The 17001-nt window shown below is 37.1% G+C and overlaps 1 protein-coding gene across 1 annotated transcript in view; it reads left to right on the forward strand.

Moving 5' to 3' along the window:
* The first annotated feature begins 876 nt into the window (after positions 1-876).
* The window catches only part of LOC122808577 (chymotrypsinogen A-like), a 90878-nt gene continuing 74753 nt past the window's right edge, over positions 877-17001 (forward strand). The window contains exon 1 of the mRNA XM_044079535.1: positions 877-934. Within this exon, the coding sequence (XP_043935470.1) occupies positions 877-934 (58 nt within the window). The remainder of the gene's footprint in view (positions 935-17001) is intronic.

A 17001-nucleotide genomic window follows, 5' to 3' on the forward strand; every position in this document is an offset into this window, starting at 1 on the left:
TATATATATATATATATATATATATATATATATATATATATATATATATATATATATATATATATATATATATATATATATATATATATATATATATATATATATATATATATATATATATATACACGCACACACACACACACACACACACACAAACACACACACAAACACACACACACACACACACACACACACACACACACACACACACACACACACACACATACTAAGAGAGATTCATTGTACTCACCCAGCACTGTTGTGCCCCACTAATACCCAAGGCCTTCCTGTGCTCTAACTACAGGTCATCCAGATGTAGCACTTATCTTAGCAAGTTCACACCAAAATCTGATCCCTTACCCTTTTACACTCACAAGAAACCAGTTAACCCCCTTTTTGCACTTGCTTCATTTCCTTCCAACCCTCTTACTTTCCCAATGTAACCCTTCCATCCCCACCACACTAACTTTCTTCCACTATCATCTTAACTCCCATTACTGTTTCTACCTGACTATCTCCATTAGATTTCCCTGGACAAATTGATTTGCTCCCAATCCTCATTCAAAAACAGAGTATGTACTTACCTTGCATAGGTATATACAGAATTAAACAGTCATCAGAAATAGACACAGGCTTGTATACAGCAAAGAGAGATATAACATTGAAAGAGATACTATAATATTACATGCAACTTCTAGCAATTAAAATGATGAAAAGAAGAGGCGGCTTAGCTATGGAAAGGGTAAGGAGGTTGATAATGAAATAAAAAATTATATGTTTGTGGTAAAAGCAACTATGACAATATCGTTGCATTTAAGATTGAAAGATGAAGTAATTAGGAAAGTGAAAATGGATAGGGTTTCTTGAATTATTATAATGAGTATTAGATTTGGAAAGAGTAGGAGAGAGGGTGAAGAATCTGTGACAGAGGGAGGTGAGTGACATAGTGGTTGATCTAATTAGAGAGAAAAAGAGACTGAGTTTTGTCAGCTTAGAACCTGATATAATTTATGCATCTTTTACTTCTCTTACCAGAACCCGATATAATTTATGCATCTTTTACTTCTCTTACCATTGGCCTTTTCTTTTCCTTGCTATCATCTTTATTATTTTTTAATATATTTTTACTGCTGCTGCAGTTGCATAAGATTTATGCTCTGCTTTCTTTCCAAACTTCATAAACAGCAACATTGTTCTCAACAATACTATGCTGCATAGGAGCATTAGACCAAACTATATGATTTTGTAGAATTTGTGACCCCTGCAGCTTATTGGCTTCTCTGGTGCCTCGTCCCAAGATAATGATTTCTTATTTGAATCATTTTGATGCATTAAAGGCAGTAGCTGCTAATTCTCTACACCTCTAGAGTGCAAAACAGTTATTTGTACTTCAGTAGAGGCAAAGTGCTTTAACAGAACTTCACGTTGTGTGCGTTGCATATACTCAGTGTCTTGTTCTGTCGAATGTGATTACACTTCTGATCCTTCAGCAATGAGCAATGCCTTAACTTTTTCCTGTACTACATCATTATTCTCCGCAGTTATTCCATAATCAGCCTTGTCAACCTACTCATGTCCATGTTCTACCATTTCTCATCAACTCTCAGCCATCACTGTGCTAGGAAGAGGAGTTACCTGCAAGAAAAAGAGTAGAGGATGTTTTCTAGTGCCCTGGGAAAACTTCCTATAGCCAGTGTAACTACCACTTTGGGTCTTCCCCTGAAAAGAGGGTGTTAGCCTAGTGGGATTAATCTGATCAACAAAGTATAAATAAAATAAATCTTAAAAAGTTCTAATGTTTGCAGAGTCTTCTCTGAAACCATTTATGCATTATTTAATGACAATATCAACAATCATAACTGGATCGTGTCTGTGGATAACTGTAAATGATGACATGGCATAGTTTTCTTAAGTCGACTCTCTTCTACTTAACAAAATAAAGCTGTTGGTCTCCATGTACAGTGGAAAGTATAAAAACAAATCTATGAAGTCAACTTTGCATATCAATAAACTATACAACAAAAGAAAGAAACTGCTAGCCATTTATAAGAAATCTCATCTGACATATTATAATGAAGGACTTAGTTCTAGTTAACAAAACTCTTAATGGCACAAGAAAGACATATAATGGCAGTTATGAACTTACTCAACTCTGCTACATAAGATAGTCCTAGAGATAGTCCCAAAGCCTTTTTAGCTACTAGATGGAACTCTTAGAACTACTCGGAGTTAGTATTTATAACCTGCTTTGAATCTGAAGCTACTGCCAACATCTGAGCAGACAAATTCTGATTTAACTTTATCTCCACAAGCCCCTTTTCTCCACAATTCCTTCATACTCCTATAATGACCCCTTCAAAAAGTATGAGGGAGAGGGCAAAAATATGAGGCAAAATCAGAGATAATTTAGAAGTGTGCTGTAGAATGAGGAAATGAAAAGGGATATGGCTTCTCACAGCATGAAAAGCCCGGCAGCATTCATCTTGAGCCTGTATGACAAGAGTCTAATAGGGATTATAATTTATTAACCATTCCAAAACCAAGAACTCCAGATGCAAGGGTCCCAGCAGGATTCCTGAATGCCTTTTGATAAAAGCAAACTATGGCATACCGCACAGTCTTCACTAACTTGCCATAGTAAGCATCTCCATTTGTTTCCAAGAGGCTTGGAGATAAACTGTTATGGTACCACTGCTTACAGAAGGCCCTATTACTGCCCTTGGTAACTATACACTTAATGCTCCTCACTGGTATGATTTACAAAGTCGTAGAACACATTCTCATATTATCATCAAAATCCATGACATAGGCAAACTCACAAAACTGAATCAATTTTTTTTTTGCATGGTTTAATGTGGCTTTTCATCCTGTGTGACTTCTTTATAAAAGGGTAATTGAATCCTTGGATAAGGGTCAGACTATCCACACTGCATATCTGTACATAGCCAAGACCTTTGACTCTGTTTATCATGCAGTTATTATTAGTGAACTCCTCAAATGAAATAACCATTTTGTTATTCACTGGATTACTAAGTTACTCATTGGGAAGAGCTGTATACTAAGTGTTGATGGAAACTTTTCCACTCAAAAAATGTGGATAGAGGGATTTCACAGGCCTGTATCCTGGACACTGTCCTCCTTGGTACCTGCTTTTTTGGATGCAAAACATTGGAGGTCAAAGGTCTATGAGCAATCAAGTTTACTGATGATTGTAAACCTGGTACAGTTCTAAACTTACAATTTGGTATATACATTCATCAAAATGGGTTTGATCATACCAGTGTTTGATGTAATAATCGCAGGTTTGCCCTTATAGGTTCATAGGTTCATAGGTGTGAACTAGGCTAATTTCCCTGGGGCCTTTACAAGCCTAGTCCATAGGATTACCCTGGCATCATGCCACCCAACCTTAGTTCCCAGTGCCTCTGCCGAGTAAAGCCACTGGAGTTATCCCTGGAGTGAATTTTCTATTTCCCATCCACTCATCAAGATTTCTCTTGAAGAGGGCCAGTGAGGTGTTCTGCTTGACATGTATGGGAAGTCTATTCCATAGCATGAGCAGTCTCTGGGTTATGAACCTCCTCCTCCAACATGTTCTGTTGATTGTGGTAATGAGGTTGAGGTCTCTGGAGTGTGTGGTGCAGGGGGATTGGGATTTATTTAGATGCAGCATTTCTAACAGAGCTGGGTCAGACATGGCTTTGTAAGTCAAGCAGAGATCGCCTCTAAGTATGCGATATGAGACAGACAATAGTTGGAGTTTTTTTAGTCGGTCCATATAGGACAAATGTTTAAGGCCTAGGATCCACTTTGTGAGGTACTTTTGCAGCCTCTCCAGTTGTTGCAGGTGTTTAGTGAGGTTCCTGCCAAATGGGGCATTGTATTCAATGATTGGCCTAATGAGGGAAGAGTAGAGGGAGACAATGACCTCTTTCTTCCTGGATGCAAAACCCTTAGTAATGAGATGTGCCACATAGAAGGACTTTCTGACCACAGTGGCAATGTGGTGGTCAAAAGAGAGGTTGCTGTCAACTTGTGTTCCCAGATCTCTTATAACACCTTCTGTGTTCAGTGGACTACCATTGATTTGGTAATTCATGGGAACTGGGTTTTTTCCCAAAGGGAATGATGACACATTTTTTGGTATTGAGCTTAACGCCATGGTTCTGACACCAGTCGTTGGTTTCAGTGAGGCTTTTCTGTAGGATATCAGCATCACTCGGGGAGTTAATAATAGCTCCCAACTTGCAATTGCCTGTGAACTTTGTCAGCCAGAGTCCCTTCATGCTGGCCTGGAATTCAGAGAAGTAGATACCAAACAGGAGAGGACCCAGGACCAAACCGTGTGGGACTCCACTCGTAACTGGCAGTCTGACTTGGAGTCAGCTACTTTCACACTGTGGGTTATACCTGTGAGCCAGTTTGCAACTCACCTAGTGATAAAGAGGTTGATGCCTAGCTTAGCGTGTTTTTCTATGATTCCTGAGTGGGAAATGGTGTCAAAGTCCCAAAAGTGTAGTACTGCAATTTCTGGGAGGTTAAATACCACTAGTACAACATCAAGGATATTCTCTTCATAGTTGAATTAAGCATTATAGACTTTGCTCCATATGTTGACAATGAGATTCCTTCACCACCGTGTCTTGGTTGTAGTTTGACAAAAATTTTACCTACCATATTTAATTTCTATGGTTATCTTTTCTTGGCCCAAGAAAAGTCATAATTCCACTTTATACACCCTTCATCAGACCCATAATTGAATATAATAAATATAATGTCCTAGTTGACATGTTCCTAAATGCCTAATCCAACTCAAAGAAGCTAAGAAATTCCTAAGAAGTATGATTTTCTGAACATACTGTACTACATTTACTGATAAAAAATATTCTCATTACACTTATGTCTCATACAGGTTCCTACAAGGTGATCTCAGACTTGCTTATCAGTCTGTGAGAGGCCTTATCCATTTTCATCTCATCTAACTCCATAGCAAGCCTCTGAACCATCCCTGCAGAACATACCTAATTTGGCCTCATATTTTTCCCTGCCCTCAAAAATTTTTTTTGTTTGTTTTCATCACTGAGGATTTAAATTTTGGTAAACAACTGAGGATTACAGAAGTTAATAACACCAGAAATTAGAGTTTCACACATTATTATTCAGAAAATGCATGTTGATACAAAACCTGTTTTACTAACTTTTTATATGAATTATTGCCATATTTAAAAATGGTCTTCGATTTGGGGGCCTTTGTCCTCTTATAAGTTTTAGCTTTGTCCAGAATTCTTGAGCAGAGAAGCTGAAAGAGATGTTTCACAGAACCAGCAGTTGCATAATTACCTAAATCCTAAATGTTCATTTTCAGGTTAAAAACACTTGTTGCAGTGATATATATTTAACCAAGCACAGTTTCTATTTTTGGAACATAACTCCCTCTTCATATCAAATAGAATAAAACTCTGACTACTTTTAAATCTAACCCTGTTAATTGGATTGGCAGCTGTAAACTTATCAGCTGAGTATGTGGTTATAGCCTTCTTACATTGCAGACAAATACCTCAGAATTGTACTGGATTAGTTGGATAAGCTTCTTGATTGCCATTTTGCTACTAATTTAATAGCCATTTATGAATCTATGAATATGTGAGCATTATGGGCATAGTAGTTTCACCCTGCATAGAATATTTGTGCTGGAATCATTCTCTTGATTGTACTGGCAAATTTTTAAATCTTCTTCATTTGTTAACCATGCTCCTCATCACAGACCATTTTTAGCCATGACCTAGGCCACAGGGGCATGGGGGAATGTAATATGTATGGATACTTTAAAGCAGCCAATCAGCCAGCATGTTTCTGGGAGGAAACCAAAGAGCCTGGAGGCTTGTTTCTTGTTCAAGTGCAGACTAGTTCTGGAATCATTATGTTATGTTACACTCCTGTTCAGCTTACAATCAAATTTTACTAGCATCTTCCTTTTCATATTCTCGGTCATTTTGTAGGACAGGGGTTTTTGACTGCAGAGGTTAGTTTTCCTTATACCATATAATTTTACATGCTCATAAAATTCCCAATGCAAAATTAAAATGAACTAATTTAAAGCATACTGTTTTTGCAGTCACAGATTCAAAGACACCCTGTGCAGCTTTAGAGAAACATATTCTGAGATGTTTTTGTAGCTTCAGTTTCAGGGTATTATCAGTTTTAATTTACATAACCTAGTTCTGGTGATGTATTATTACATTAGACAACTGACTAAAATTAGTAGCAAAAAGGCACAGCATGACCAGCCATATAAAACAGGGTTTATTACATCAAGCTTTTGAGTTGAAACTCTTTTTCTAGAATTAATCAATACATTAAAACCACAGAATAAATATATAACACCAGCCAATCACATAACATTACTCATAAACACATTATATAATTATACAATGTATATAATTAATATAATTAATATAATTGACCAAACCTAGTTTGTTAAAAAAACTTCATTAAAGACAATAGTCAACTTAATAATGCATTACAATATTTCATTACAACCTAAAAAACTTCATAAGACAAATATAATATTCTAACTGACATATGCTTGTCTCAATTTCAAAATGTGTTTAATACTGTTAGTTTTATTAAGCCCTGGATATACATCAGATCTAAAAAGGTTTATCCATTTGTATTCTGCTCTCTCTGTGGCATTCACAATGTCCCCCCTCTTATTCTTACAAATTCTCTGCAGGATACTAAGTTTAAATGCATGCTCATTCCCACAATATAAAATATGCTTACTAAGTGCATTTGTCTCAACCCCCCTTCTTATGTCAGATAAATGAAAGGCAATTCTCTCCTTAAATTTGCAGTTAGTTATTCCAATATAAAAACATAAACATTTGTCACAGTTAGACAAGTATACTAAATTTTCACTATTGCACGTCCCAAATGCCTTAAAAATAAAATTGGCTTGTGTTATGGGATGTATAAATTCTGTTTCCATATTAATGAACTTACAAAAAATGCAGTTATAACAGGGGACTGTCCCCTTGTTAAATCTATTTAACTCTCCATTTTTACCAGAATCTTTATAGCAGAGAAGTTGTTTAAGATTCTTCTTTTTCTTATATACAAAACAAGGCCTTTCTCCTACTATTTTCCTGACATTAACATCAGAACTAAGAACAGTCCATTACTACCACCAAGACAACAAGTAGTTTTTTAGGAGAAATAAATTTAAAAATAAACCTACAGTTTCCAATACAGGTGCAGCAGAGGGAGAGAGACCGAAGCAGGCAAAGTGGAACACCACAAAGGAAAGACTTGGGGGTGAGACCGAAGGTAGGCCCTGTAACAAGAAGCAAAAAGACTTAGCAGGACATACTGTTGTTAACTTGTCTGGTTTTGAATTTTCTGAATTGGAACTGAGATTACTAGACAAGGGTTTAAATTTTATTCTATCTGGTAATGGCTTACTGAATGACAGCATTACAGAGTTAAGAATGTTAGGAATTTAGATTTGAAAATGTTATTTGGGAACAACAATGCCAATACTGAAAATAGCTTAAAAAGAAGTACTACTTTCTTGCCTAATAGTACAGCGACTGCTACAGCCTTTTTAAAGTTATGTGAGAATGATGTTTATGATCTGTTTTTTAATGGAAAATCATCTAGTTTTCAGAACTTGAGTGTTAGTGAAAGAAAAGTATTAATGGATTTAGTTAAAAGGATTGATATTATACTGAAATCAGCCGATAAAGGTGGGAAAGCAGCTATATTTAATATACAACAATATCAAGAACTGATGTATGAATTCTTAAATGACAGTGCAACATTTAAGATTATAAATGTTATTGAGCTGAATAGAATGATTTATAGAATTAAAACTGAATTGTATGACTATTTGATGCAACTAGCAATTACTCCTGAACAGTATAATTATTTATACATAGAACATCCTGTTTGCCCTGTCATACATGGGTTGCCCAAGTTTCATAAAATCTTGCTTTACCCCCCCCCCCCCCCCCAATGAGACCCACAGTCTCAGGAAAACAATGGGCTTCTACAACAATCTCAAAATATTTAGTCCAGCAACTTAAACATTTATTGAAACACATTATGTCCTATATAAAGGACACTGGTGAATTTTTAGTCACTGAGAATGTTTTTGGATATAAATATGACAAATGTATTGTTTGTATCTATGGATATTAAGTCCTTATTTATGGTCATTCCTAACAATATAGGTATTGAATATGTTAGAGAATTTCTAATTAAGCACAGTACTTTTACAGCAAACAACATTTCACTGCTATGTTCTCTACTGGTGATTGTTCTGCAAAATAATGTCTTCATGTTTGTGGATGATGTGTTTCATCAGATTTCAGGAGTAGCTATGGGCACACCTGTAGCCAATAGCTATGCTAACATAGTATTGGCTAGATGGGAAGAATACACTATTTTTGATTCTAACAAAAATGAATACTATAATAGTGCTTTAATGCATTGCAAATGCTTTGTAGATGACATAGAATTGTTGTGGAGAGGTAGCAGGGAGGCATTGGAGCTATTTGTTGAATATTTACAAAATTGCACCAGCTTCCTTAAGTTTGAAATGTCTTGTTCAGTAAAGGAAATCACATAGGAAAGAGGTACAAGCAACTAGGTATGTACATAACTCCAGTATGCACCCCACGCACATTTATAAAGGTGTAGTAAAAAGTCAATTCTTGAGAGCCAGTAGGCTAAATACTACTGAAGAGGGGGTTGCAGCTGAAATTAATACTATGACAAAGGATTTTTTGGCAAGAGGCTATAATAGAGGTTTATTAACTAAGAATGCAGAATATGTTAAATCTGAAAGGCTTAGTGTGGCCAAACCATATCTACTTAGAGAAGGCAATATTGCCCAGAAGAATAGCTCTGTGAGAGAAGCTGGATTTAATAAACTAGGATACATGATAACGTATTACAGACATTCTAGGCAGCTTCAGTCCATCATTAAAAGAAATTGGACTGTTCTTAGTTCTTATGTTAATGTCAGGAAAATAGTAGGAGAAATGCCTTATTTTGTATATAAGAAAGAGAAGAATCTTAAACAACTTCTCTGCTATAAAGATTTTGGTAAAAATGAAGAGTTACATAGATTTAACAAGGGGACAGCCTCCTGTTATAACTGCATTTTTTTGTAAGTTCATTAATATGGAAACAGAATTTATACATCCCACAACACAAGCCAATTTTATTTTTAAGGCATTTGGGATGTGCAGTACTGAACATTTAGTATACTTGGCTAACTGTGAGAAATATTTATGTTTTATATTGGAAAAACTAACTACAAATTTAAGGAGAGAATTGCCTTCCATTTATCTGACATAAGAAGGGGAATTGAGACAAATGCACTTAGTATGCATATTATACATTGTGGAAATGACCATGCATTTAAATTTAGGATACTGCAGAGAGTTTGTAAGAATAAGAGGGGGGGGGGGCATTGTGAATGCCACAGAGTGAGCAGAATACAAATGGATAAACTTTTTTAGATCTGATGTCTACCCAGGGCTTAATAAAACTAACAGTATTAAACACATTTTGAAATTGAGACAAGCATATGTCAGTTAGAATATTATATTTGTCTTATGAAGTTTTTTAGGTTGTAATAAAATATGTTAATACATTATTAAGTTGACTATTGTCTTTAATGAAGTTTTTTAACAAACTATATTATATTAATTATATTAATTATATAAGTTGTATAATTATATAATGTGTTTATGAGTTATGTTATGTGATTGGCTGGTGTTATATATTTATTCTGTGGTTTTAATATTTTGATTCATTCTTGAAAAAGAGTTTCAACTCGAAAGCTTGATGTAATGAACCCTGTTTTATATGGATGGTCATGCTGTGCCTTTTTGTTACTGGATTTAATTTTGTGTTGGTTCACCAGTACATCTAGTTGTTCTACACCTGGTTGTTGGACAACTGACTAAAACATACTGTTCTGTCATGTGCACATGAAACACAACTTGACAAACAGTTACAGTGATTCAAAAACAACTAACTTGTATTCTTGTAATATTGTACTTTATTTTACAGAATGCCAACTTTATGTCAGGTGATTTTGAAGCATGTAGGTGTCACTACCTCTTAAATGAAGGCTTATACTTATATCAAGCCCCAAAGGAAGATGCACTTTAAAGTGTACAGATGTATTTAACATACGCATTGCAGCACTTGATAACATAAGTGCACCAGTGAAGTTTTCCAACTATATGATCTATTTTATGGAAAACACTTCCTAATAAAAAGCTTCATAAACTTTAGATTAATAGATTCCCACATAGCTTTTCTCTATACCTTTGTGAGGTCACCTGAGGAAATGCACAGGACTATGTCAATGCACTTTAAGAGATGTGACCCTACAGATGCCTTGTGGTGCATCCATTAAAGTCTCTGGATGCATCCCAATGCTGGCCCTCCACTGATATCAGCCAGGGAAAGTTCACTGAGAGACCTCACTGATGTCAGTATGGGAAACAGAATTCTATGGACGAATTTATTTTAAATGGACCAACTATATGTAGCCTGAGGTGTGAAAAGTCCTTATGGAACTGGGGCACTACATGCCATTGTGCAAAGGACAATGTAGAAAAATGTGTCTGCAGACTTTAACAGCCAGTTTTGCTATACTTACCTGTTTTGAACTTCCCATAGAATAACCGTACAATAATGGGACTTGTTTACTGGATGTCCAAGTGTTTTACTAGTCTGCTGACCAGGGAGCGGAATGCATAATACATGAGCCTATTAATTTTAATAATTTTGCTTTGGAGACTTAAAATTATTGACTGCTAAGATTCAAGTGATAATAAAAGATACTTGTATTCTATACATATTTTGACATGTCTATCTCCAAAAGACAGCACCTACATAGAATGCAGTGTGTTTCCCCGGAAGCTGTGTCTTCACTATATTCTCTCCATTTCATTTTTATTTCTCTGTCAGTTCTGATGTGTAAATACTTTGACAGCCACCTTACTAAATATATTTGAATTAACAGACATGACAGTAGGGACAAGCGATGCAGCTTCAGGAGCTTTTCCCCTAACATGGCTACAGTTTCTGGGACAAAGCACTTTCTTCTTGCTCTAATTTAACCAAAACAGTCCTCCACATCTTATACTAAATAGGATCATAGGATCATGGGAAGTTACTAGGCTATTGGCCCTTACAAGCCTACCCAAGAATTTAGCTCATGTTCCAACAAGTCTAGCAGGGACACAGGTAGAATCCCAGGGGTGTATTTTCTGTTCCCCATCCAGTTATCCAGGTTGAGCTTAAAAAGTGTTAATGAGGTACTCTGCTTGTTGCTTAACATGAAGCAGGAGTCTATTCCACAGAAGGGAGAGTCTCTGGGACACAAATCTCTCCCGCTAACAAGTCCTAGTGATGTCGCAGACCAGCCTGAGGTCATGCGTGTGGTTTACTCAAGTGGAGCTAGACTTCTGGTTATGCAGCCGGCCCATCAAGGTGGGGTCTGATATTGCTTTGTATGCCAGACAGAGGTCACTTCTGAGGAGTCTGTAGGAGACTGAATAGAGGGATAGGGCCTTTAGCCTATCTGTGTAGGGTAGATGTTTGAGGCCTGGATTCTCTTTGTGAGGACCCTCTGTGGTGTCTCCAGCTGCTGCATGTGCTTTGTGAGGTACATGCCAAAAAGAGCATTGTACTCAATAATGGGTCTTATAAGGGAAGAATACAGGGATGTTATGACCAACTTGTCCCTGGATGAGATACCCTTACTAATGAGGTGGGCCATGTAGAAAGCTTTCTGTACAATGGAGGCAAGTTGGTGGTCAAAAGTCAGTTTGCTATCAACCTGGGTAACCAAGTCCCTTATGAGTGATTGCATGCTTAGGATCTTGTTATTAATGTGATAATTTGTGGGGACATCATTCTCCCCAAAGGGGATGAGGATGCATTTTTTGGCATCCAGTTTGAGGCCATGTTTCTGACACCAGTCATATGGTTTGGGTAAGACCCTCTTGGAGGTTATCCACATCACTAAGGAAACTGATGACAGTGCCCGGCTTACAGTCATCTGCAAACTTGGTCAGCCATAGACCACTGGTTTTGGCCTGCACCCCAGAAAAGTATATCCCAAACAACAAGGGCCCCAAGACTGATCTCTGAGTTACACCACTCATTGCGGGTCAACTGCTTGAGGTGCCTTCCCCTATTTTGACTAGGTGGGTTCTATCAGTGAGCTAGTTTGCTACCCATCTGGTAACATGAACTGATATCTAGTTGAGAGAGTTTATCTATTATACCTGAGTGGGGAATAGTATTGAAGGCTTTAGCTAGGTCAAGGCAGGAGGTGTGCACCATCTTCCCATCATCATGGCTTTGGTGACTGTCTCAAAGAAGTCAACCAAATTTAGCAGGCATGACTTCCATTTAACAAAACCAAACGGAGTGGGATCAAGTTTTGGAGGTTGTCAATGTCCTAGTTAATGAGGTCCATGATAATCTTCTCTGTGCCCTTGCAGATCAGGCTAGTTAAGCTGATGGGTCTATAATTCCTAATTTGTGCAAAGGGATGACAGTGGCTGTCCTCCACTCGACTGGGACAAAGCCATTACTAAGGCTTTGGTTAAATGGGGTGCCTAATGGTGCTGCAAGTTCCTGTCTGAGTTCATGTAGGATGCAGCCTGGGATGTTATCTGGTCCCAAGGAGGCTGCATTTTTTGCCTTTGAGAAAGCAGTGGTGACTTGCTTCCTAGAGATAAAGGGAAGAGGGAAGGTGCTGGGAATGTCTTGATTTACTGATGGGGGGAAAGAGGGGCGTGGTTTTCACTGAACCTGTCTGCCAGTTGGTTGACTATATTCATGGTGTTTGTGTATGTGGTGTGCTTGACCACCAGTTCTGAGCAGATCTGGGTGCTTCCCTTGAGTTTGTGGACATATGCAAAGAAAGCCTTGTGATTGTCTTTAGAAGATGTGGCTAGTTTGGACTCAAAGTCTGCTTTGGTGGATTTTACTAGTGCACTTATTTGCTTGTTCAGACTAGGGAGAGATTGCTTCCAATTAGGCACCTGCTCCTTCTTGGTCCTGGACAGCAGTTTTTTTCCTTTTATTATAGAGTTTATTTATTGCAGATGTCCACCAGACAGGTTTAATCTTCCTTGAGGAGGAGGATTTTGTCCTGCTGGATATTCCTGATTCCATGCAGCTATGTAAGTGCACTTATAGTACTTTGGTGTAGGTTTGGGCATATGTGCCAGTTCCTATGGAGGGAGACAGAGCTGTGAAGCTGTTTATACCTTCCCTCAGGAGGTTGTAATCAGCTTTCAAGAAGGTTTTTTTTGTTTGACCCTATCTAGGGGGTGGTTGAGGGAGATGGTGACTTCAAAAGTAACCGCTTTGTGGTCAGATGTTACCAGGGAGGATGACAATGTCGGCCGTGTCTGCGGCTCTGGTAACTCATGTTGGTTAATACCAAGTCCCTGATATTTTCACCTCTTGTGGGGGTGTCAACCAGCTGGTCAAAGGCATTTGCATTGATGAAATCAAGTAATCTCTGGGCATTTTTGTTTTGGCATGAGTAGTTCTTCCAGTCTATGGTTGGATAGTTAAAGTTGCCAAGGATCAGTGTAAAGGGTAGACTCTTGATAAATTCAAAGAGGTCCAGATAGGTGGAGTGGGCATCTTGAGTCAAGGTTGGGGGCCTGTAGCTAGCTAAGATTTGTATAGGGGTTCTGTCAATGGTTAACTGCACCTGGAGTGTCTCCTGTGCGTCATACTGTTTAACCAGCCTGGAGGTGTGTGTGTCTTTTATATATATTGCAAGTCTACCTCCTTTTGCTTTGCTACTCATGGTTCATGATCTGAATGTATAATAAGATGTAACCTGGTATGGCTGGGGTGCTCTCCGCAGCTTTGAAACAGGTTTCTGTGACTGCATAAATGTCAGCATCTTCCAGAGTTATGAATGCTTGCAATAATTGCAGTTTCATGTTTAGACTCCTAGCATTTTAGACTCTTAGCATTTAGTAGCATGACCTTTAATTTGCGTTTTGATGAAATTTTCATGTTCATAGTTTTGACTTCATGGCTTTGCCTGAAAAAAGGCACTATGGGGGTGGCAAGAGCCTTTGCCAGTAGCCTGAAGCCCAAGGGAGACATATGCATGCCATCTCTGGCAAAGCATTGTGGTTTGTAAAGCATGTCTTCCCAGGCTGTCAGGAAATGGATCCCCTTGGAATGACACCAGAAACTAAGCCAATTATTAAAGCCAGTCATTTTCTGTTTGTACTAAGGCATGTACACATGTTGTGCCTTCAGCAGCACAAGACATTTTCCTCATAGTACTGTTACTTCCCAAACTAGAAGCTTCTAAATGTATCCAAGTTATATTTTATGCTACAGCAAATAATGGATGCTTCAATTTTCATGCTGTTCCATACCATGTAGTTTAGTTTCATTCACTGACTGTTCATGCAGACCCTTCTTGACCAAACCTCTTATGCGTGATTCTATTTATAATACAAATTTGACCTAAGATGATATTTTAAGACACTAATGGTCTCCAAAGAACAGATGAAGACTGCAGTGTTTGGTCTTCACATGTTATTTCTTATTCATTGCATTGGATTCTTTTATTTATTATTATTTGTGTACTGATGTAAAACAGAACCAGTGACATAGCCACATTACCAGTATTGAAAGCACTTAAATAAAACATACATTTTAGGAAAACTATGAATCCTAGCAACAGCCAAATGCACTCAATTGTGCTTTTATGTACTACAAGGGAGCACCATGGGTGATAATATACATATAAGTTATGGTTGATCTTGTTTTGCTTTGCTCTGCTTTTCTAAACAGGATGACACCTTAAACATGTATAAGTAGCTTTAACAAGACAGAGACAGTGTAGCTTGTCTCTAAATTCAGAGTCATACTGCCAGTTTTTTCTAATATATCCCAAGATGATACAGTTAGGTTGAAGGGGTCAATATCCTAATATAAAATGTGATGCCAGCTTGTAAAAATTAAAAATACACCCACAATCATGCATATATGTATCGGTCCTTAGAGATGCAGCTGAGGTTGGATTCTAAGACAAGTACAGGAGTTTAAAGGTCTGCAGGAGAACAACAATAATCTTACATATGCTTTGTAGGTCATTAAAACACTCAAGGGTAATGGATTGATAGCCAGAAAAAGTAAAAGGAGGATGAACCTAAACTTCTTCTGGTAAGAGTTTAGAGGGCAGTGCACATATATCAGATAAACCTGCAAAAAGAGTTAGGATGTACTCAGTTTTATAACAATTTTTAAAAAATTAGAATTTTCTGACTAGCAGCAGAATTTGAGTCATTGATTAGAAGTCTAGAAATTTGGTTAATGTACAGAGTAATTGTTTGGTCAATTTAGTTTTTAGACTTTGAACATAGCATTGAAATTTGAGATTATAGTCAAACCAAAAACTTCAGTCATGGATGTATGAACCATTATTAGTGGTGGTATGATCATTCCACACAAAGATGCACTTAAAACTGATGGAGTCAGGCTTCTTTGTTGTGCCAAACAGCTTTGTATTAGTTTTAGAGTAATTTTCCATCTGAAAAAAAAAACAGCCTAGATCAAGCATCTTATTTAATCTGCAGACCTTTCAATACTGATTCATGATCTAGTAGCTTCCCCATTATAATACTGCAACGCCCTCCACTTCAGACATTTGAATAGTGACTTGTCATGACTCCATCAGGTGCAGAACAGTATGCCTAGGTTTCTGTCTGAAGCCATTTTTTCTAGTCACTTGACTCCTGTGTTCTGAAATCTGCACTGGTTACCGGTAGCTATGTCTATACTGAATATGTTATTGCTAGCTTTCAGTGTGATACACACTCTAGGTCCTGTCTATTTGCAAGAACTCCTGGTACATGATTACCTTGTGCAGACTCACTAGTCATTAAGTATGGAACTGATAGTTGCTGCCAGGTCATGTCTTGAGACCTTGGCAAGACCCTTCTTTGCTTAATTGACTTCTGCCCAATGGTTTGACTACTTTCTTTAATATAGTTTTCAAATTCAGATTCATGTCACTAGATTAATAAGTTTTGACTGAGTGTCGAGCCATTAAAAAAAAATAAAAGGCCAAAACAACTTTTGATAAATATTGTAAATGAGGTATTTTTTCAGGGAGGCAAGTTCTTTTGTTCCCCAACACCCCACATAGTTATATATACCTATTCAGAGATTTTACAAAAGTGGAGAAAAGAGAAAACTCTACTGTTGGCAAAAGTTGTTTCAGACAGATTTTTCAGTGGCTTGGCAATTGCTTAAATCTCTGTTGATCCACGAACATACTTCTGTGAAATTTAAAGGAGTTTCCCAGAGGTTACGAAAATATAATCTTTTTAAAGAGTTGATTTAGAACCAAACCAGGATTTTCTACTTTTATCACAGTGTTTTAATTAATGTACTTCTAACCACTATGTAGCATGTATGAAACTTAGATTAACCAATTTTGTACCCTGTTTTCCTGATAATCTTTTCCAACAACCCCCCCCCCATAATTACTGCTGATAAGTTTGAACAAAACCCAGGTGCCTTTCTTTAAGAAAACAGATCAGAGACAATTTAACAAATTTAGTTGTGTCTTTATAAAATGGTTATAGATGTTTTACTAATGACTCATCAAATTAAGGGTTATTAAGTGGGTGTTGTCATTTCTATTATATTTAAAAGTGTTCATGCTGATATTTTCTTTATTAACTTGAACTTAGTATACTGTTTTGTCATGGGTCAAGCTCTTCATTTTGTATTTTGTATTAATAGTTTCTTTAATAATCAAGTTCATGTTTTTCCTTTGTTAGGGCTGAAAGTACTTAGATGTTCTTGTTAAAAATTTTAATAAAGTTTTAAAAAAATCCTTTTAAAAGGCATCTGCAAAAACTGTTATCTTGGCTGAACTAAAAGGGTCTCATAAAAATACATACTTTGCAA

The sequence above is a fragment of the Protopterus annectens genome, chromosome 8.part0 (assembly GCF_019279795.1).
Source record: "Protopterus annectens isolate FY-2018-M chromosome 8.part0, PAN1.0, whole genome shotgun sequence".
Lineage (NCBI taxonomy): Eukaryota > Metazoa > Chordata > Ceratodontiformes > Protopteridae > Protopterus > Protopterus annectens.